Raw genomic sequence first — 22,774 nt, 5'->3', positions numbered from 1 at the left:
ATCTAGAGATTTTGAAAAACATCTAGAGACCACAGTAAACATCTAGAGATGACGAGAAACATCTAGAGACGACAAGAAACATATAGAGATGACGAGAAAGATCTAGAGACGATGAGAAACATCTAGAGACGATGAGAAACATCTAGAAATGATGAGAAACGATGGGAAACATCTAGAGACAACGAGACACATCTAGAGACGACGAGAAACATCTAGAGACGACGAGAAACATCTAGAGACAATGAGAAACATCTAGAGACGATGCAAAACATCTAGAGACGATGAGAAACATCTAGAGATGACAAGAAACATCTAGAGACCACGAGAAACATCTAAAGACAATGAGAAACATCTAGAGACGATGCAAAACATCTAGAGACGACGAGAAACATCTAGAGACGACGAGAAACATCTAGAGATGACGAGAAACATCTAGAAACATCTAGAGACAATGAGAAACATCTAGAGACAACGAGAAACATCTAGAGACGACGAGAAACATCTAGAGACGAAGAGAAACATCTAGAGACGACGAGAAACATCTAGAGACAATGAGAAACATCTAGAAACATCTAGAGACGACGAGAAACATCTAGAGACGACGAGAAACATCTAGAGACAACGAGAAACATCTAGAGACAATGAGAAACATCTAAAAACGATGAGAAACATCTAGAGACGATGAGAAACATCTAGAGACGACGAGAAACATGTAGAGACGATGAGAAACATCTAGAGACCTACAACGACCATCATGGAAGAAAAACGCTAGACTAGTGTTTCAATGTTTCAGTGCTGTGAAACATGTCCCTAATGGCACCCTATTCAACACACTCCTTTTGTCCACTACTTTTCCAGTGCCCACCCCCGATTCGCCACAACAAAATCTGTCTGATAGAACACAGGAAACGGCCCACGATGCATCACTGTCGAGGGCTCCAACCCGTAGGAGGAATAACCCAGAGGGCTCTGAGTAGTGCACTATACAGGGAATATGCTGCCATTTGGAAACACAGCCTGGGTCAGACTAGGAAGAAATGTCTCATTGGGGCTCCATGACCATCAGCCTGGGTCAGACTAGGAGGAAACGTCTCAGTGGGTCTCCATGACCATCAGCCTGGGTCAGACTAGGAGGAAACGTCTCAGTGGGTCTCCATGACCATCAGCCTGGGTCAGACTAGGAGGAAACGTCTCAGTGGGTCTCCATGACCATCAGCCTGGGTCAGACTAGGAGGAAACATCTCAGTGGGTCTCCATGACCATCAGCCTGACTAGTGGACATGAGGCTCTGCACCAAGAGGACATGGTGTTTATAGTCAACAACAGAATCACTTAGTGATAAATCTCATCTCGACAGGCGAGATGTCAGAACCCCACAGCTAAAGAGCTGTCATCCTCCTCCAACCAGGGATTAGCTTTCATAGAAAACACAACTCTCTGTCCCCTTCCCTCTCTCTTTCTCTCTCCCTCTCTTGCCCTCCCCCTCCCCCTCCCCCTCTCCCTCCCTCTCCCTCCCTCTCTCTCCCTCCCTCTCTCTCCCTATCCCTCCCTCTCTCTCTCCCTCTCCCTCCCCCTCTCTCTCTCCCCCTCTCTCTCTCCCTCCCCCTCTCTCTCTACCCCTCTCCCCCTCTCTCTCTCCCTCCCCCTCTCCATCCCTCTCTCTCTCTCTTCCTCCCCCTCTCTCTCTCCCCCCTCTCTCTCCCTCTCTCTCTCCCTCCCCCTCTCTCTCCCCCCCTCTCTCTCCCCCTCTCTCTCTCTCTCTCTCTGTCTGTATCTCTCCCTCCCCCTCTCTCTCTTCCTCTCTCTCTCCCTCTCTCGTCGTTTTTCCATTGTTTTCCATGCTGAGTGTTTTAAACTGTGTTTATAAAAGGCAACACATCAAAAATGGATGAAAGCTGAAAAGCTGTTGAAAATCAGCGCGGGCCACAGCGTCTAGAATGTTCTCACTGCGGAGTTATGTAGATTTGAGTAAACAAGTGCAAATTGTTGAGGTTTTAATTCAAATATTTGACACTCATTTTATCTGAAGTAACCCGATATAACATCTGTGAAGCAGATGGGTTTAAAAGCCCAGAGAAACTCTGTCCTCCCCCCAGAGAAACTCTGTCCTCCCCCCCAGAGAAACTCTGTCCTCCCCCCCAGAGAAACTCTGTCCTCCCCCCCAGAGAAACTCTGTCCCCCCCCCAGAGAAACTCTGTCCTCCCCCCCAGAGAAACTCTGTCCTCCCCCCAGAGAAACTCTGTCCTCCCCCCCAGAGAAACTCTGTCCTCCCCCCAGAGAAACTCTGTACTCCCCCCCAGAGAAACTGTCCTCCCCCCAGAGAAACTCTGTCCTCCCCCCCAGAGAAACTCTGTACTCCCCCCCAGAGAAACTCTGTCCTCCCCCCAGAGAAACTCTGTCCTCCCCCCCAGAGAAACTCTGTCCTCCCCTGTTCCCTCCCTCCCCAGAGAAACTCTGTTCTCCCCCCCCAGAGAAACTCTGTCCTCCCCCTTCCCCCCCCACCCCCCCAGAGAAACTTTGTCCCCCCCCCCAGAGAAACTCTGTCCTCCCCCGTTCCCTCCCTCCCCCCAGAGAAACTCTGTCCTCCCCCCCAGAGAAACTCTGTCCTCCCCCTCCCCCCCCCCCCCCCCAGAGAAACTCTGCCCTCCCCTGTTCCCCCCCCCAGAGAAACTCTGTACTCCCCCCCAGAGAACCTCTGTCCTCCCCTGTTCCCTCCCTCCCTCCCCCCCAGAGAAACTCTGTCCTCCCCTGTTCCCTCCCTCCCCCCCCCCCAGAGAAACTCTGTCCTCCCCCGTTCCCTCCCTCCCTCCCTCCCCAGAGAAACTCTGTCCTCCCCCGTTCCCTCCCTCCCTCCCCAGAGAAACTCTGTCCTCCCCCGTTCCCTCCCTCCCTCCCTCCCCAGAGAAACTCTGTCCTCCCCTGTTCCCTCCCCACCCCCTCTAACCCCCTATGTTCAGTGAACAGAAGTGACTCTCAGAGTTTCCAGACCCCAATATGCCTTTTTACCCATCTCCTGTTATTGGCCCGATAGTAGGACATATCCTGGAACTCCCTCTCTCCCTCCCTCCATCCCTCCCTCCCTCCCTCCCTCCATCCATCCTTCTCTCTCTCCCTCCCTCCCTCCCTCCCTCCATCCATCCTTCTCTCCCTCCCTCCCTCCCTCCATCCATTCATCCTTCTCTCTCTCTCCCTCCCTCCATCCATCCCCCTCTCTTCCTCCCTCCCTCTCTCCCTCCATCCATCCCCCTCTCTTCCTCCCTCCCTCTCTCCCTCCCTCCCTCCCTCCCTCCATTCATCCTTCTCTCTCTCCCTCCCTCCCTCCCTCCTTCTCTCTCTCCCTCCCTCCATCCCTCTTTCTCTCTCTCTCCTTCCCTCCTTCCCTCCATCCCTCTCTCTCTCTCCCCCTTCCTCCCTCCCTCCCTCCCCCTCTCTCTCTCCCTCCCTCCATCCATCCCTCTCTCTTCCTCCCTCCCTCCATCCATCCCTCTCTCCATCAATGACCTGAAAAGTAGTCTCTGCTCTGGTTCTGGTACTGACCATAACGTGTCAGTGTGTTGTAACAGAACTCTCTGGTTCTGGTACTGACCATAACGTGTCAGTGTGTTGTAACAGAACTCTCTGGTTCCGGTTACCGACCATAACGTGTCAGTGTGTTGTAACAGTAACAGAACTCTCTGGTTCTGGTACTGACCATACCGTGTCAGTGTGTTGTAACAGAACTCTCTGGTTCTGGTACCGACCATAACGTGTCAGTGTGTTGTAACAGTAACAGAACTCTCTGGTTCTGGTACTAACCATAACGTGTCAGTGTGTTGTAACAGAACTCTCTGGTTCTGGTACTGACCATACCGTGTCAGTGTGTTGTAACAGAACTCTCTGGTTCTGGTACTAACCATAACGTGTCAGTGTGTTGTAACAGAACTCTCTGGTTCTGGTACTGACCATACCGTGTCAGTGTGTTGTAACAGAACTCTCTGGTTCCGGTTACCGACCATAACGTGTCAGTGTGTTGTAACAGTAACAGAACTCTCTGGTTCTGGTACTAACCATAACGTGTCAGTGTGTTGTAACAGAACTCTCTGGTTCTGGTACTGACCATACCGTGTCAGTGTGTTGAACAGTAACAGAACTCTCTGGTTCTGGTACCAACCATAACGTGTCAGTGTGTTGTAAAAGAACTCTCTGGTTCTGGTACCGACCATAACGTGTCAGTGTGTTGTAACAGTAACAGAACTCTCTGGTTCTGGTACCGACCATAACGGGACAGGTCTTCTTGATGTACATGACACCAAAGCTGCCGTTGTTCTTGGCGGTCGGTGGTTTACGTGCGTACAGAGAAACGGAGAAACGGAAAGGGGATCTGAGAGACTTGCTGCTCTGGCTTCTTGTCTCAACACAGCTTAGGTAGGAAACCCTGACAAACCTTCTGGAAACATCGAAACACCACATGGTGATGAACAAACAATATAAACAGCAGAAACAGAGAGGTTTAGTCAGAGAGGTCTGGTCAGAGAGGTTTAGTCAGAGAGGTTTAGTCAGAGAGGTTTAGTCGGAGAGGTTTAGTCGGAGAGGTTTGGTCAGAGAGGTTTAGTCAGAGAGGTTTAGTCAGAGAGGTTTAGTCAGAGATTTAGTCAGAGAGGTTTAGTCAGAGAGGTTTAGTCAGAGAGATTTAGTCAGAGAGATTTAGTCAGATAGGTTTAGTCAGAGAGGTTTAGTCGGAGAGGTTTGGTCAGAGAGGTTTAGTCAGAGAGGTTTAGTCAGAGATTTAGTCAGAGAGGTTTAGTCAGATAGGTTTAGTCGGAGAGGTTTGGTCAGAGAGATTAGTCAGAGAGGTTTGGTCAGAGAGGTTTAGTCAGAGACATTTAGTCAGATCAGAGAGGTCCAGTCAGAGAGGTTTAGTCAGACACATTTAATCAGAGAGGTCTGGTCAGAAAGGTTTAGTCAGAGAGGTTTAGTCAGAGGTTTAGTCAGAGAGGTTTAGTCAGAGAGGTTTAGTCAGAGAGGTCCGGTCAGAGAGGTCCGGTCAGAGAGGTCCGGTCAGAGAGGTCCGGTCAGAGAGGTCCGGTCAGAGAGATTTAGTCAGAGAGGTTTAGTCAGAGAGATCTGGTCAGAGAGGTTTAGTCAGAGAGGTCCGGTCAGAGAGGTTTAGTCAGAGAGGTTTAGTCAGAGAGGTTTAGTCAGAGAGATCCGATCAGATAGGTTTAGTCAGAGAGGTTTAGTCAGAGAGGTCCAGTCAGAGAGGATTAGTCAGAGAGGTTTAGTCAGAAACATTTAGTCAGATCAGAGAGGTCCGGTCAGAGAGGTTTAGTCAGAGAGGTTTAGTCAGAGAGGTTTAGTCAGTGAGGTCCGATCAGATAGGTTTAGTCAGAGAGGTTTAGTCAGAGAGGTTTAGTCAGAGAGATTAGTCAGAGAGGTTTGGTCAGAGAGGTTTAGTCAGAGAGGTTTAGTCAGAGAGGTTTAGTCGGAGAGGTTTAGTCGGAGAGGTTTGGTCAGAGAGATTAGTCAGAGAGACTTGGTCAGAGAGGTTTAGTCAGAGAGGTTTAGTCGGAGAGGTTTGGTTAGAGAGGTTTAGTCAGAGAGGTTTGGTCAGAGAGATTAGTCAGAGAGGTTTGGTCAGAGAGGTTTAGTCAGAGAGGTTTAGTCAGAGAGGTTTAGTCAGAGAGGTTTAGTCAGAGAGGTTTAGTCGGAGAGGTTTAGTCGGAGAGGTTTGGTCAGAGAGATTAGTCAGAGAGGTTTGGTCAGAGAGGTTTAGTCAGAGGTTTAGTCGGAGAGGTTTAGTCAGAGAGGTTTAGTCGGAGAGGTTTAGTCGGAGAGGTCCATTCAGAGAGGTTTAGTCAGAAAGGTTTAGTCAGAGACATTTAGTCAGATCAGAGAGGTCCAGTCAGAGAGGTTTAGTCAGAGACATTTAGTCAGAGAGGTCTGGTCAGAAAGGTTTAGTCAGAGAGGTTTAGTCAGAGGTTTAGTCAGAGAGGTTTAGTCAGAGAGGTTTAGTCAGAGAGGTCCGGTCAGAGAGGTCCGGTCAGAGAGGTCCGGTCAGAGAGGTCCGGTCAGAGAGGTCCGGTCAGAGAGGTCCGGTCAGAGAGGTCCGGTCAGAGAGATTTAGTCAGAGAGGTTTAGTCAGAGAGATCTGGTCAGAGAGGTTTAGTCAGAGAGGTCCGGTCAGAGAGGTTTAGTCAGAGAGGTTTAGTCAGAGAGGTTTAGTCAGAGAGGTTTAGTCAGAGAGGTCCGGTCAGAGAGGTTTAGTCAGAGAGGTTTAGTCAGAGAGGTTTAGTCAGAGAGATCCGATCAGATAGGTTTAGTCAGAGAGGTTTAGTCAGAGAGGTCCAGTCAGAGAGGATTAGTCAGAGAGGTTTAGTCAGAAACATTTAGTCAGATCAGAGAGGTCCGGTCAGAGAGGTTTAGTCAGAGAGGTTTAGTCAGAGAGGTTTAGTCAGTGAGGTCCGATCAGATAGGTTTAGTCAGAGAGGTTTAGTCAGAGACATTTAGTCAGAGAGACCAGAGCCCTATGGGACAGGGCACTACTTTAGACCAGAGCCCTATGGGGTAGGGCACTACTTTAGACCAGAGCCCTATGGGACAGGACACTACTTTAGACCAGAGCCCTATGGGGTAGGGCACTACTTTAGACCAGAGCCCTATGGGACAGGACACTACTTTAGACCAGAGCCCTATGGGGTAGGGCACTACTTTAGACCAGAGCCCTATGGGGTAGGGCACTACTTTAGACCAGAGCACAATAGGGTAGTGCACTACGTAGTGAAGGAGGTGCCATTTGGGAAACAGACAATATCTTGCCTGACCAGGAACAGGTCATTCTTCCATGGTAATGTTGTGGTTACGGGTCGGAGAACACAACAGTGATGCATCATGGTCCGTTTCCTGTGTTCTATTCAGGAGGACTTTGTTGTGGCGAAACAAAACCACAGAGACCTTTAACTTCCCAGCTACGCCTCACCCAGGTCACATGACAGGGGCTTGGACTCTACAAATCTTTCTTTGAGAGTATTTTAACCTCTTGTGTTGTTTGGTGGTTTGGTAGCACCGCTGTCAGACAGAGAAATATGCTGAGAAGGATTATAGCCACAGACAGCAAGGCACTAGGAGACAGACAGACAGGCTTGATGAGATCTTTAAGGGCCCTCAGCAAGGTACTAGGAGACAGACAGACAGGCTTGATGAGATCTTTAAGGGCCCTCACCAAGGTACTAGGAGACAGACAAACAGGCTTGATGAGATCTTTAAGGGCCCTCACCAAGGTACTAGGAGACAGACAGACAGGCTTGATGAGATCTTTAAGGGCCCTCACCAAGGTACTAGGAGACAGACAGACAGGCTTGATGAGATCTTTAAGGGCCCTCACCAAGGTACTAGGAGACAGACAGACAGGCTTGATGAGATCTTTAAGGGCCCTCACCAAGGCACTAGGAGACAGACAGACAGGCTTGATGAGATCTTTAAGGGCCCTCAGCAAGGCACTAGGAGACAGACAGACAGGCTTGATGAGATCTTTAAGGGCCCTCAGCAAGGTACTAGGAGACAGACAGACAGGCTTGATGAGATCTTTAAGGGCCCTCAGCAAGGTACTAGGAGACAGACAGACAGGCTTGATGAGATCTTTAAGGGCCCTCAGCAAGGCACTAGGAGACAGACAGACAGGCTTGATGAGATCTTTAAGATCAGGGCCCTCAGCAAGGTACTAGGAGACAGACAGACAGGCTTGATGAGATCTTTAAGGGCCCTCACCAAGGTACTAGGAGACAGACAGACAGGCTTGATGAGATCTTTAAGGGCCCTCACCAAGGTACTAGGAGACAGACAGACAGGCTTGATGAGATCTTTAAGGGCCCTCACCAAGGTACTAGGAGACAGACAGACAGGCTTGATGAGATCTTTAAGGGCCTTCAGCAAGGTACTAGGAGACAGACAGACAGGCTTGATGAGATCTTTAAGGGCCCTCACCAAGGTACTAGGAGACAGACAGACAGGCTTGATGAGATCTTTAAGGGCCCTCACCAAGGTACTAGGAGACAGACAGACAGGCTTGATGAGATCTTTAAGGGCCCTCACCAAGGTACTAGGAGACAGACAGACAGGCTTGATGAGATCTTTAAGGTCAGGGCCTCACCAAGGTACTAGAAGACAGACAGAAAGGCTTGATGAGATCTTTAAGGGCCCTCAGCAAGGTACTAGGAGACAGACAGACATGCTTGATGAGAACTTTAAGGGCCCTCAGCAAGGCACTAGGAGACAGACAGACAGGCTTGATGAGATCTTTAAGGGCCCTCAGCAAGGTACTAGGAGACAGACAGACAGGCTTGATGAGATCTTTAAGGTCAGGGCCCTCACCAAGGTACTAGGAGACAGACAGACAGGCTTGATGAGATCTTTAAGGGCCCTCAGCAAGGTACTAGGAGACAGACAGACAGGCTTGATGAGATCTTTAAGTGCCCTCACCAAGGTACTAGGAAACAGACAGACAGGCTTGATGAGATCTTTAAGTGCCCTCACCAAGGTACTAGGAGACAGACAGACAGGCTTGATGAGATCTTTAAGTGCCCTCACCAAGGTACTAGGAGACAGACAGACAGGCTTGATGAGATCTTTAAGGGCCCTCAGCAAGGTACTAGGAGACAGACAGACAGGCTTGATGAGATCTTTAAGTGCCCTCACCAAGGTACTAGGAGTCAGACAGACAGGCTTGATGAGATCTTTAAGGGCCCTCAGCAAGGTACTAGGAGACAGACAGACAGGCTTGATGAGATCTTTAAGGGCCCTCAGCAAGGTACTAGGAGACAGACAGACAGGCTTGATGAGATCTTTAAGGGCCCTCACCAAGGTACTAGGAGACAGACAGACAGGCTTGATGAGATCTTTAAGGGCCCTCACCAAGGCACTAGGAGATAGACAGACAGGCTTGATGAGATCTTTAAGGGCCCTCAGCAAGGTACTACGAGACAGACAGACAGGCTTGATGAGATCTTTAAGGGCCCTCAGCAAGGTACTACGAGACAGACAGACAGGCTTGATGAGATCTTTAAGGTCAGGGCCCCCCCCTCACCCCCACCCCTGTACCTGGACAGTAAACTACTCCCCTCTAGGTGCAGGTATAGGGCAGCCCCCCCTTGTACCTGGACAGTAAACTACTCCCCTCTAGGTGCAGGTATAGGGCAGCCCCCCCCCTGTACCTGGACAGTAAACTACTCCCCTCTAGGTGCAGGTATAGGGCAGCCCCCCCTTGTACCTGGACAGTAAACTACTCCCCTCTAGGTGCAGGTATAGGGCAGCCCCCCCCCCTGTACCTGGACAGTAAACTACTCCCCTCTAGGTGCAGGTATAGGCTGCCCCCCCCCCCCCCCCCTGTACCTGGACAGTAAACTACTCCCCTCTAGGTGCAGGTATAGGGCAGCCCCCCCTTGTACCTGGACAGTAAACTACTCCCCTCTAGGTGCAGTTATAGGGCAGCCCCCCCCCCCCTGTACCTGGACAGTAAACTACTCCCCTCTAGGTGCAGGTATAGGGCAGCCCCCCCTTGTACCTGGACAGTAAACTACTCCCCTCTAGGTGCAGGTATAGGGCAGCCCCCCCCTGTACCTGGACAGTAAACAACTCCCCTCTAGGTGCAGGTATAGGGCAGCCCCCCTCCCTGTACCTGGACAGTAAACTACTCCCCTCTAGGTGCAGGTATAGGCTGCCCCCCCCCCCCCTGTACCTGGACAGTAAACTACTCCCCTCTAGGTGCAGGTATAGGGCAGCCCCCCCCCCCCTGTACCTGGACAGTAAACTACTCCCCTCTAGGTGCAGGTATAGGGCAGCCCCCCCCCCCTGTACCTGGACAGTAAACTACTCCCCTCTAGGTGCAGGTATAGGGCAGCCCCCCCTTGTACCTGGACAGTAAACTACTCCCCTCTAGGTGCAGGTATAGGGCAGCCCCCCCTCCCTGTACCTGGACAGTAAACTACTCCCCTCTAGGTGCAGGTATAGGCTGCCCCCCCCCCCCCCCCCCTGTACCTGGACAGTAAACTACTCCCCTCTAGGTGCAGGTATAGGGCAGCCCCCCCCCCCCTGTACCTGGACAGTAAACTACTCCCCTCTAGGTGCAGGTATAGGGCAGCCCCCCCCCCCTGTACCTGGACAGTAAACTACTCCCCTCTAGGTGCAGGTATAGGGCAGCCCCCCCTTGTACCTGGACAGTAAACTACTCCCCTCTAGGTGCAGGTATAGGGCAGCCCCCCCTTGTACCTGGACAGTAAACTACTCCCCTCTAGGTGCAGGTATAGGGCAGCCCCCCCCCCTGTACCTGGACAGTAAACTACTCCCCTCTAGGTGCAGGTATAGGGCAGCCCCCCCCCCCCCCTGTACCTGGACAGTAAACTACTCCCCTCTAGGTGCAGGTATAGGGCAGCCCCCCCCCCCCTGTACCTGGACAGTAAACTACTCCCCTCTAGGTGCAGGTATAGGGCAGCCCCCCCCCCCTGTACCTGGACAGTAAACTACTCCCCTCTAGGTGCAGGTATAGGGCAGCCCCCCCCCCCTGTACCTGGACAGTAAACTACTCCCCTCTAGGTGCAGGTATAGGGCAGCCCCCCCTTGTACCTGGACAGTAAACTACTCCCCTCTAGGTGCAGGTATAGGGCAGCCCCCCCTCCCTGTACCTGGACAGTAAACTACTCCCCTCTAGGTGCAGGTATAGGCTGCCCCCCCCCCCCCCCCCCTGTACCTGGACAGTAAACTACTCCCCTCTAGGTGCAGGTATAGGGCAGCCCCCCCCCCCCTGTACCTGGACAGTAAACTACTCCCCTCTAGGTGCAGGTATAGGGCAGCCCCCCCCCCCTGTACCTGGACAGTAAACTACTCCCCTCTAGGTGCAGGTATAGGGCAGCCCCCCCTTGTACCTGGACAGTAAACTACTCCCCTCTAGGTGCAGGTATAGGGCAGCCCCCCCTTGTACCTGGACAGTAAACTACTCCCCTCTAGGTGCAGGTATAGGGCAGCCCCCCCCCCTGTACCTGGACAGTAAACTACTCCCCTCTAGGTGCAGGTATAGGGCAGCCCCCCCCCCCCTGTACCTGGACAGTAAACTACTCCCCTCTAGGTGCAGGTATAGGGCAGCCCCCCCCCCCCTGTACCTGGACAGTAAACTACTCCCCTCTAGGTGCAGGTATAGGGCAGCCCCCCCCCTGTACCTGGACAGTAAACTACTCCCCTCTAGGTGCAGGTATAGGTCAGCCCCCTAACCAGCTGGTTAATGTCACTAAGGTGTGATATCTCTCCTAACCAGCTGGTTAATGTCACTAAGGTGTGATATCTCTCCTAACCAGCTGGTTAATGTCACTAAGGTGTGATATCTCTCCTAACCAGCTGGTTAATGTTCCCTTCACTAAGGTGTGATATCTCTCCTAACCAGCTGGTTAATGTTCCCTTCACTAAGGTGTGATATCTCTCCTAACCAGCTGGTTAATGTTCCCTTCACTAAGGTGTGATATCTCTCCTAACCAGCTGGTTAATGTCACTAAGGTGTGATATCTCTCCTAACCAGCTGGTTAATGTCACTAAGGTGTGATATCTCTCCTAACCAGCTGGTTAATGTTCCCTTCACTAAGGTGTGATATCTCTCCTAACCAGCAGGTTAATGTTCCCTTCACTAAGGTGTGATATCTCTCCTAACCAGCTGGTTAATGTTCCCTTCACTAAGGTGTGATATCTCTCCTAACCAGCTGGTTAATGTTCCCTTCACTAAGGTGTGATATCTCTCCTAACCAGCTGGTTAATGTTCCCTTCACTAAGGTGTGATATCTCTCCTAACCAGCTGGTTAATGTTCCCTTCACTATGGTGTGATATCTCTCCTAACCAGCTGGTTAATGTCACTAAGGTGTGATATCTCTCCTAACCAGCTGGTTAATGTCACTAAGGTGTGATATCTCTCCTAACCAGCTGGTTAATGTCACTAAGGTGTGATATCTCTCCTAACCAGCTGGTTAATGTCACTAAGGTGTGATATCTCTCCTAACCAGCTGGTTAATGTCACTAAGGTGTGATATCTCTCCTAACCAGCTGGTTAATGTTCCCTTCACTAAGGTGTGATATCTCTCCTAACCAGCTGGTTAATGTTCCCTTCACTAAGGTGTGATATCTCTCCTAACCAGCTGGTTAATGTCACTAAGGTGTGATATCTCTCCTAACCAGCTGGTTAATGTCACTAAGGTGTGATATCTCTCCTAACCAGCTGGTTAATGTCACTAAGGTGTGATATCTCTCCTAACCAGCTGGTTAATGTCACTAAGGTGTGATATCTCTCCTAACCAGCTGGTTAATGTCACTAAGGTGTGATATCTCTCCTAACCAGCTGGTTAATGTCACTAAGGTGTGATATCTCTCCTAACCAGCTGGTTAATGTTCCCTTCACTAAGGTGTGATATCTCTCCTAACCAGCTGGTTAATGTCACTAAGGTGTGATATCTCTCCTAACCAGCTGGTTAATGTCACTAAGGTGTGATATCTCTCCTAACCAGCTGGTTAATGTTCCCTTCACTAAGGTGTGATATCTCTCCTAACCAGCTGGTTAATAATCCCTTCACTAAGGTGTGATATCTCTCCTAACCAGCTGGTTAATGTCACTAAGGTGTGATATCTCTCCTAACCAGCTGGTTAATGTCACTAAGGTGTGATATCTCTCCTAACCAGCTGGTTAATGTCACTAAGGTGTGATATCTCTCCTAACCAGCTGGTTAATGTCACTAAGGTGTGATATCTCTCCTAACCAGCTGGTTAATGTTCCCTTCACTAAGGTGTGATATCTCTCCTAACCAGCTGGTTAATGTTCCCTTCACTAAGGTGTGATATCTCTCCTAACCAGCTGGTTAATGTTCCCTTCACTAAGGTGTGATATCTCTCCTAACCAGCTGGTTAATGTTCCCTTCACTAAGGTGTGATATCTCTCCTAACCAGCTGGTTAATGTTCCCTTCACTAAGGTGTGATATCTCTCCTAACCAGCTGGTTAATGTTCCCTTCACTAAGGTGTGATATCTCTCCTAACCAGCTGGTTAATGTCACTAAGGTGTGATATCTCTCCTAACCAGCTGGTTAATGTCACTAAGGTGTGATATCTCTCCTAACCAGCTGTACTGGGACTTCACTTCCCAGGTGCCTCGAGGTGTAGTCCTCATAGAACTGTACTGCGACTTCACTTCCCAGGTGTAGTCCTCATAGAACAGAGAAGAGAAGAAAGGGGGCAGGGGGGAGAGAAGAGAGGGAGAAAAAGAAGGAGAAGAGGGGGAGAGAAGAGAAGAGAGGGGGAAGGGGGGAGAGAAGAGAGGGAGAGAAGAGAGAAAAAAAGAGGGGAGAGAAGAGAGGGAGAGAAGAGAGAAAGAAAGAGGGGGAGAGAATAGAGGGAGAGAAGAGAGAAAGAGAGAGGGGGAGAGAAGAGAGGGAGAGAAGAGAGAAAGAAAGAGGGGGAGAGAAAGAGAGAGGGGGAGAGAAGAGAGGGAGAGAAGAGAGGGGGAAAGGGGGGAGAGAAAGAAGGAGAAGAAGGGAGAGGAGAGAAGAGAGAGGGAGAGAAAAGGGAGAGGAGAGAAGAGAGAGGGAGAGAAGAGCGAGGGGGAGAGAAAGAGAGATGGGGAGAAAAGAGAGAGATAGAAAGGAGAAGAGGGAGAGAGAAGAGAGGGGGCAGGGGAGAGAGAAGAGAGGGAGAAAAATAAGGAGAAGAGGGGGAGAGAAGAGAAGAAAGGGGGCAGGTGGGAGAGAAGAGAGGGAGAGAAAGAGAGAGGGGGAGAGAAGAGAGGGAGAGAAGAGAGAAAGAAAGAGGGGGAGAGAAGAGAGGGAGAGAAAGAGAGAGGTGGAGAGAAGAGAGGGGGAAGGGGGAGAGAAGAGAGGGAGAGAAAGAAGGAGAAGAAGGGAGAGGAGAGAAGAGCGAGGGGGAGAGAAGTGCGAGGGAGGAGAAGAGAGAGTGGGGTGATGAGAGAGGGGGTTGATGAGAGAGGGGTGAAGTGCGAGGGAGGAGAAGAGAGAGTGGGGTGATGAGAGAGTGGGGTGATGAGAGAGGGAGGAGAAGAGAGAGGGGTGAAGTGCGAGGGAGGAGAAGAGAGCGGGGTGAAGTGTGAGTGGGGTGATGAGAGAGGGGGGTGATGAGAGAGGGGGGTGATGAGAGAGGGAGGAGAAGAGAGAGGGGTGAAGTGCGAGGGAGGAGAAGAGAGAGGGGTGAAGTGTGAGGGGGGTGATGAGAGAGGGGGGTGATGAGAGAGGGAGGAGAAGAGAGAGGGGTGAAGTGCGAGGGAGGAGAAGAGAGAGGGGTGAAGTGTGAGTGGGGTGATGAGAGAGGGGGGTGATGAGAGAGGGGGGGTGATGAGAGAGGGAGGAGAAGAGAGAGGGGTGAAGTGTGAGTGGGGTGATGAGAGAGGGAGGAGAAGAGAGAGGGGGAGCTGCATTTTTCAACTGTAAAAAGACAACAGGGAAGATAAATGTTTAAAGCTCTCACCGTCTAGCTTGGGCCCAGTCTTCATGTTCATGGTACCCTTCATAGCCGACACCGACCAGGACAGGCTGGGCCGGGCAGGGTGCGACTCGGTCTCCATGACAACCACGATCTGGGCGGTGCGGAGGGACACCTTGTGGAAGGGTGCCAGGGATCTTAGGGAGCTGAGGTGGGAGGGGTCGGGACGATGGGGAGAGGAGGACGAGGTCCTACTGGGGGAGGAATGAGGGGTGGAGGGGGGTTTGGGAGTCTCCCAGTAGTGATGAGGTAGGACCCTCCTCAGGTAGGCCTTGGTCTGCTCCAGTTTCACCAGCGTAGGGTTCACCTTCAGGGGCCGGGACAGCTCCACGTTCAGCTCCGCTGGACAAACAGAAGACAGAGTTACCGTAAAACTAAATATTAACAGAAGACAGAGTTACCGTAATACTAAATATTAACAGGAGACAGAGTTACCGTAATACTAAATATTAACAGGAGAGAGACAGGAGACAGAGTTACCGTAATACTAAATATTAACAGAAGACAGAGTTACCGTAATACTAAATATTAACAGAAGACAGAGTTACCGTAATACTAAATATTAACAGGAGACAGAGTTACCGTAAAACTAAATATTAATAGAAGACAGAGTTACCGTAATACTAAATATTAACAGAAGACAGAGTTACCGTAATACTAAATATTAACAGAAGACAGAGTTACCGTAATACTAAATATTAACAGGAGACAGAGTTACCGTAATACGAAATATTAACAGAAGACAGAGTTACCGTAATACTAAATATTAACAGAAGACAGAGTTACCGTAATACTAAATATTAACAGAAGACAGAGTTACCGTAATACTAAATATTAACAGGAGACAGAGTTACCGTAATACAAAATATTAACAGAAGACAGAGTTACCGTAATACAAAATATTAACAGAAGACAGAGTTACCGTAATACAAAATATTAACAGAAGACAGAGTTACCGTAATACTAAATATTAACAGAAGACAGAGTTACTAACCGGGCCAGCCCAGCTCAATGGCATCACAAACCGGGCCAGCCCAGCTCAATGGTACCACCAACCGGGCAGCTCAATGGCACCACCAACCGGGCCAGCCCAGCTCAATGGCACCACTAAATGGGCCAGCCCAGCTCAATGGCACCACCAACCGGGCCAGCCCAGCTCAATGGTACCACCAACCGGGCAGCTCAATGGCACCACCAACCGGGCCAGCCCAGCTCAATGGCACCACTAAATGGGCCAGCCCAGCTCAATGGCACCACCAACCGGGCCAGCCCAGCTCAATGGCACCACCAACCCGGCCAGCCCAGCTCAATGGTACCACCAACCGGGCAGCTCAATGGCACCACCAACCGGGCCAGCCCAGCTCAATGGTACCACCAACCGGGCAGCTCAATGGCACCACCAACCGGGCCAGCCCAGCTCAATGGTACCACCAACCGGGCAGCTCAATGGCACCACCAACTGGGCCAGCCCAGCTCAATGGCACCACTAAATGGGCCAGCCCAGCTCAATGGCACCACCAACCGGGCAGCTCAATGGCACCACCAACCGGGCCAGCCCAGCTCAATGGTACCACCAACTGGGCCAGGCCAGCTCAATGGTATCATCAACCGGGCCAGCCCAGCTCAATGGTACCACCAACTGGGCCAGGCCAGCTCAATGGCACCACCAACCGGGCCAGCCCAGCTCAATGGTACCACCAACTGGGCCAGGCCAGCTCAATGGTATCATCAACCGGGCCAGCCCAGCTCAATGGTACCACCAACTGGGCCAGGCCAGCTCAATGGTATCATCAACCGGGCCAGGCCAGCTAAGTGGTACCATCAACCGGGCCAGGACAGCTCAATGGTACCACCAACTGACTCTTTACACCCAGCTCCTATAGAATCATCTGGAAGTCCAGCCAGAAGATACCACCTCTCTGACTCTTTCCACCCAGCTCCTATAGAATCATCTGGAAGTCCAGTCAACTCTTACCCCCTACTTACTAACACGTTTAACTTGTAGCCTTCAAAGGTAGCCTCTTTAAGCTCATCGTGTGCTGAGAGAGAGGGGGGGAAAGGCAGTGCTCGGAAATCTGGATTAATGAAAGAAAGATGGTGGTCCTTCCGTCATGTTCGTTGGGACATCAAAAGAAGGCCTTGTCCAGGAGTGAAATTCCTTCACTTCTCACACAGGTGTTTTGATTAGGAACACCCTGCCTTTCAATCAAACACAAAGTGGTGCTTTTAACCCAGCCGAGGACTGTCAGTGGTGCTTTAACCCAGCCGAGGACTGTCAGTGGTTCTTTAACCCAGCCGAGGACTGTCAGTGGTGCTTTAACCCAGCCGAGGACTGTTAGTGGTGCTTTAACCCAGCCGAGGACTGTCAGTGGTGCTTTAACCCAGCCGAGGACTGTCAGTGGTTCTTTAACCCAGCTGAGGACTGTCAGTGGTGCTTTAACCCAGCCGAGGACTGTTAGTGGTGCTTTAACCCAGCCGAGGACTGTCAGTGGTGCTTTAACCCAGCCGAGGACTGTCAGTGGTTCTTTAACCCAGCTGAGGACTGTCAGTGGTTCTTTAACCCAGCCGAGGACTGTCAGTGGTGCTTTAACCCAGCCGAGGACTGTCAGTGGTTCTTTAACCCAGCTGAGGACTGTCAGTGGTGCTTTTAACCCAGCCGAGGACTGTCAGTGGTTCTTTAACCCAGCTGAGGACTGTCAGTGGTGCTTTTAACCCAGCCGAGGACTGTCAGTGGTTCTTTAACCCAGCCGAGGACTGTCAGTGGTTCTTTAACCCAGCCGAGGACTGTCAGTGGTGCTTTAACCCAGCCGAGGACTGTCAGTGGTTCTTTAACCCAGCCGAGGACTGTCAGTGGTTCTTTAACCCAGCTGAGGACTGTCAGTGGTTCTTTAACCAGAGGACTGTCAGTGGTTCATTAACCAGAGGACTGTTAGTGGTTCATTAACCAGAGGACTGTTAGTGGTTCATTAACCAGAGGACTGTTAGTGGTCCCCCCCTACTCTCTCCCCCCTCTCCGCCCCCCCCTCTCTCTCTCCCTCCCCCTCTCCCCCCTCCCTCTCCCCCCTCTCCCTCTCTCTCCCTCCCCCTCTCTCTCTCCCTCCCCCTCTCTCTCTCCCTCCCCCTCTCCCCCCTCTCCCTCTCTCTCCCTCTCCCTCTCTCTCCCTCCCCCTCTCACTCCAACTGGTAGCTGTTACTTCTCCAATCTCCTGTCATTGACCCTTTCATACAAGAGAAGGAAGCAGAAAGACGGAGAGCAGGACTGTTTCCTGGGACCTCCAGGGCAGACAGAAGACTGTTAGGAAGAGAAGAAGAAGGCAGAGGGGAATGGTTTCCTCAGGAAGAGAAGAAGAAGGCAGAGGGGGACTGTTTCCTCAGGAAGAGAAGAAGGCAGAGGGGGACTGTTTCCTCAGGAAGAGAAGAAGAAGGCAGAGGGGGACTGTTTCCTCAGGAAGAGAAGAAGAAGGCAGAGGGGGACTGTTTCCTCAGGAAGAGAAGAAGAAGGCAGAGGGGGACTGTTTCCTCAGGAAGAGAAGAAGGCAGAGGGGGATTGTTTCCTCAGGAAGAGAAGAAGGCAGAGGGGGACTGTTTCCTCAGGAAGAGAAGAAGAAGGCAGAGGGGGACTGTTTCCTCAGGAAGAGAAGAAGAAGGCAGAGGGGGACTGTTTCCTCAGGAAGAGAAGAAGGCAGAGGGGGAATGAAGAGGAGAGTACTGGTCCAGCCTTGAACCCTTGCACACTGCAGCTGCCTTCCTCTGTGTGTGTGTGTGTGTGTGTGTGTGTGTGTGTGTGTGTGTGTGTGATGAGCAGGCCACAGCAAGGCGAGGGTCAGATCTGAAACCTCATCCCGTTTACATCCCAGTACACACACACACACACACACACACACACACACACACACACACACACACACACACACACACACACATACGTTACTTGTGTTCCCTCTCTGCAGGTTCCATCCTTGGCAGGGGAGCTGTGATTGGTCCGTGTGCTCTCAGTAAATGTCTGGCAGCTTGCTGTAAACACAGGGAACTGCTCTCCTCTGACTGTGGTCTCCATCTGGTCTGATGGACGCTCACCTCGTTAAACAGCATCAAATCAGAGGGGCCTTAGGGAACACTACCTGGAGGGAGTCCTCAATGGAGCCCTATTCCCTACGTAGTGCACTACTTTAGACCAGGGCCCAATTCCCTATATAGTGCACTACTTTAGACCAGGGCCCAATTCCCTATATAGTGCACTACTTTAGACCAGGGCCCTACTCCCTATATAGTGCACTACTTTAGACCAGGGCCCAATTCCCTATATAGTGCACTACTTTAGACCAGGGCCCTATTCCCTATATAGTGCACTACTTTAGACCAGAGCCCTATTCCCTATATAGTGCACTACTTTAGACCAGGGCCCTATTCCCTATATAGTGCACTACTTTAGACCAGAGCCCTATTCCCTATATAGTGCACTACTTTAGACCAGGGCCCTATTCCCTATATAGTGCACTACTTTAGACCAGAGCCCTATTCCCTATATAGTGCACTACTTTAGACCAGGGCCCTATTCCCTATATAGTGCACTACTTTAGACCAGAGCCCTACTCCCTATATAGTGCACTACTTTAGACCAGGGCCCTATTCCCTATGTAGTGCACTACTTTAGACCAGGGCCCTATTCCCTATATAGTGCACTACTTTAGACCAGGGCCCTATTCCCTATATAGTGCACTACTTTAGACCAGAGCCCTATTCCCTATATAGTGCACTACTTTAGACCAGAGCCCTACTCCCTATATAGTGCACTACTTTAGACCAGGGCCCTATTCCCTATGTAGTGCACTACTTTAGACTTTATTTAACTAGTCAAGTCATTTAAGAACAAATTCTTATTTACAATGACGGCCTACCGGGGAACAGTGGGTTAACTGGTCTAGGAACAGTGGGTTAACTGGTCTAGGAACAGGGGGTTAACTGGTCTAGGAACAGTGGGTTAACTGGTCTAGGAACAGTGGGTTAACTGGTCTAGGAACAGTGGGTTAACTGGTCTAGTGGGTTAACTGGTCTAGGAACAGTGGGTTAACTGCCTGTTCAGGGGCAGAACGACAGATTTGTACCTTGTCAGCTCGGGGGTTTGAACTAGAAACCTTTCGGTTACAAGTCCAAGAACATCAACTGAGAATCAGCTGTATGAATCAAGGTTAGAGGACATGACAGAAATACGCTCAGCACAGACAGGATGTGAACTGACAGGGTTTGTACGCTCGTGTGTGTGTGTGTGTGTGTGTGGTGTGTGTGGTGTGTGTAGTGTGGGAGAGACATCCCACAGAGAGACATCCCACAGAGAGACATCCCACAGAGAGACATCCCATCCCACAGAGAGACATCCCACAGAGAGATATCCCACAGAGAGACATCCCACAGAGAGACATCCCACAGAGAGATATCCCAGAGAGACATCCCACAGAGAGACATCCCACAGAGGGACATCCCATCCCACAGAGGGACATCCCATCCCACAGAGAGACATCCCAGAGAGACATCCCACAGAGAGACATCCCATCCCACAGAGAGACATCCCACAGAGAGACATCCCATCCCACAGAGAGACATCCCATCCCACAGAGAGACATCCCACAGAGAGACATCCCATCCCACAGAGAGACATCCCACAGAGAGACATCCCATCCCACAGAAAGACATCCCACAGAAAGACATCCCATCCCACAGAGAGACATCCCATCCCACAGAGAGACATCCCACAGAGAGAAATCCCATCCCACAGAGAGACATCCCACAGAGAGACATCCCATCCCACAGAGAGACATCCCATCCCACAGAGAGACATCCCACAGAGAGACATCCCATCCCACAGAGAGACATCCCACAGAGAGACATCCCATCCCACAGAGAGACATCCCACAGAGAGACATCCCATCCCACAGAGAGACATCCCACAGAGAGACATCCCATCCCACAGAGAGACATCCCACAGAGAGACATCCCATCCCACAGAGAGATATCCCAGAGAGAGACATCACACCGAGAGATATCCTACAGAGAGACATCCCACATAGAGACATTCCAGAAAGACATCCCAGAGAGACATCCCATCCCCCAGAGAGACATCTCAGAGAGACATCCCACAGAGAGACATTCCCCAGCGGTCAACATCTCCCCTGACAGGAGCTGAGAACTGAAGCTTTGAACCTGAGACTGACTGTGTGTAGAGTGTGTGTACTGTAGAGTGTGTGTCCTGTAGGGTGTGTGCACTGTAGGGTGTACTGTAGGGTGTGTGTAGGGTGTGTGTAGAGTGTGTGAGTCCTCACCTGGTCCACTGAGGAAGTCTCTGATCTGCAGACAGGCCAGAGGAGGGGGAACACCTGTCTGACTGTCAGACTCTCCTGATACTGTCTGGACCCACAACACACTGTAGTCTAATACCTCTGGGAGAGATTTCCCTGGATCTGGAGAGGGGAGGGGGGGGGGAGAGGGGAGAGGAGGGAGGTGGGGGGGGGAGAGGGGAGAGGAGGGAGGTGGGGAGGGGAGAGGGGAGAGGAGGGGAGGAGGGGAGAAGGGAGGGGGGGGGGGGAGGAGGGAGAGGGAGGAGGGGGAGGGGAGGGAGAGGGGGGAGGGAGAGGGAGGAGGGGGGAGGGAGAGGGAGGAGGGAGAGGGAGGAGGGAGGAGGGGGGAGTAGAGGGAGAGGGAGGAGGGAGAGGGAGGAGAGGAGGGAGGAGGAGAGTAGAGGAGGGGGGAGGAGAGGAGGGAGGAGGGGGGGAGGAGAGGGGAGAGGAGGGAGGTGGGGAGGGGAGAGGGGAGAGGGGAGGGGGGAGAGGAGGGGGGGGGAGAGGGAGGAGGGAGAGGGAGAAGGGGGGAGGAGAGGGAGAGGGAGGAGGGAGGAGGGGGGAGTAGAGGGAGAGGGAGGAGGGAGAGAGAGGAGAGGAGGGGGGAGGAGGGAGAGAGAGGAGAGGAGGGGGGAGGAGAGTAGAGGAGGGGGGAGGAGAGGAGGGAGGAGGGGGGGAGGGGAGGGAGAGAGATGAGATTTAGTAAATTATTGAGACACATCAAGATCTACACCAGATGAAGTCTCCCTCCACTCACCCAGACACTTATAGTCAGAGGAGACTCCCCTCAGAGACACATCAAGATCTACACCAGATGAAGTCTCCCTCCACTCACCCAGACACTTATAGTCAGAGGAGACTCCCCTCAGAGACACATCAAGATCTACACCAGATGAAGTCTCCCTCCACTCACCCAGACACTTATAGTCAGAGGAGACTCCCCTCAGAGACACATCAATATCTACACCAGATGAAGTCTCCCTCCACTCACCCAGACACTTATAGTCAGAGGAGACTCCCCTCAGAGACATATCAAACACAGACACGTCCATCCTCTGTTTACGGTGGTGACAGCTGAGCAGGGCCGACGGCTGGACCACCTGGAGGTACAGTAGAGGCTCCAGGACCCGGTCTCCAGCCCCTCTCCTCCCAGGCTGCCTCACGATGGTGACCCCCAGGGCCTGGCGGGCCGAGGAGCGGCTGGGGGCGGGCAGGGAGTCCAGGGAGAGGAGGGAACCGCGGGGCTCCTGGGGAACGGTGTTACTGTTCAGGAGGTCCTCTGCTGTCAGGCCTGACAGAGGGACCAGGGTAGGAAGGCCTGGGTTGGGGGAGGAGGAGGAGGTAGGGATGGTGTCTGGCTGGTTCAGGGCACTCTTCCCTGTCGGCCCGTCTCCATCCTTCTTCTCCGGCGAGGCGGGGGGGGTCTTGGCTAGAGTGGAGCAGGCGTAGGTCATGAGAGAGAGTTTACTCGCGGTCAGGAAGACGTCGAAGGGGACGAAGGAGAGGTTCTTGACGACGGTGGACTTCCTGGAGGGTCTGGCGATACGGTGGTGGGAACCTCCACTCTGCTGCTCCATCTGGACGATACGGATCCTGGCGCTGTCGCTGCCGAACCCACTGTCCTGGACGCCGCTGCGACTGGACGACGAGTCCACACCGCAAGGCCCCGCCGAGGAACTACACTGCTGCTCCCCACGCTGCACCTGGGGGGGACGGAGACAGACAGAATTCTGCAAAAATATCCTCCGTCTACAACGTAAAACACCAAATAATGCAGAGCAGAGCAGAATTAGGACGATACCCACTAATTATCAAAATCCAGAAAAGATACTTTAAATTCTACAACCACCTAAAAGGAAGTGATTCACAAACCTTCCATAACAAAGCCATCACCTACAGAGAGATTAACCTGGAGAAGAGTCCCCTAAGCAAGCTGGTCCTGGGGCTCTGTTCAC

At 51.8% G+C, this 22,774-nt stretch overlaps 1 protein-coding gene across 1 annotated transcript in view; it reads right to left on the bottom strand.

Moving 5' to 3' along the window:
* The window catches only part of LOC139396905 (intermembrane lipid transfer protein VPS13B-like), a gene marked incomplete at both ends in the record, with an annotated part of 74,402 nt that extends 51,880 nt beyond the window's left edge, over positions 1–22,522 (bottom strand). Inside the window, 3 exons of the mRNA XM_071143833.1 lie at positions 14,473–14,829; positions 20,805–20,942; positions 21,811–22,522. Of these exons, the coding sequence (XP_070999934.1) occupies positions 14,473–14,829; positions 20,805–20,942; positions 21,811–22,522 (1,207 nt within the window). The remainder of the gene's footprint in view (positions 1–14,472; positions 14,830–20,804; positions 20,943–21,810) is intronic.
* Positions 22,523–22,774: the final 252 nt, after the last annotated feature.

Source organism: Oncorhynchus clarkii, unplaced genomic scaffold (assembly GCF_045791955.1).
Source record: "Oncorhynchus clarkii lewisi isolate Uvic-CL-2024 unplaced genomic scaffold, UVic_Ocla_1.0 unplaced_contig_14067_pilon_pilon, whole genome shotgun sequence".
NCBI lineage: Eukaryota > Metazoa > Chordata > Actinopteri > Salmoniformes > Salmonidae > Oncorhynchus > Oncorhynchus clarkii.
This window is presented reverse-complemented; position numbering and strand designations above follow the sequence as displayed.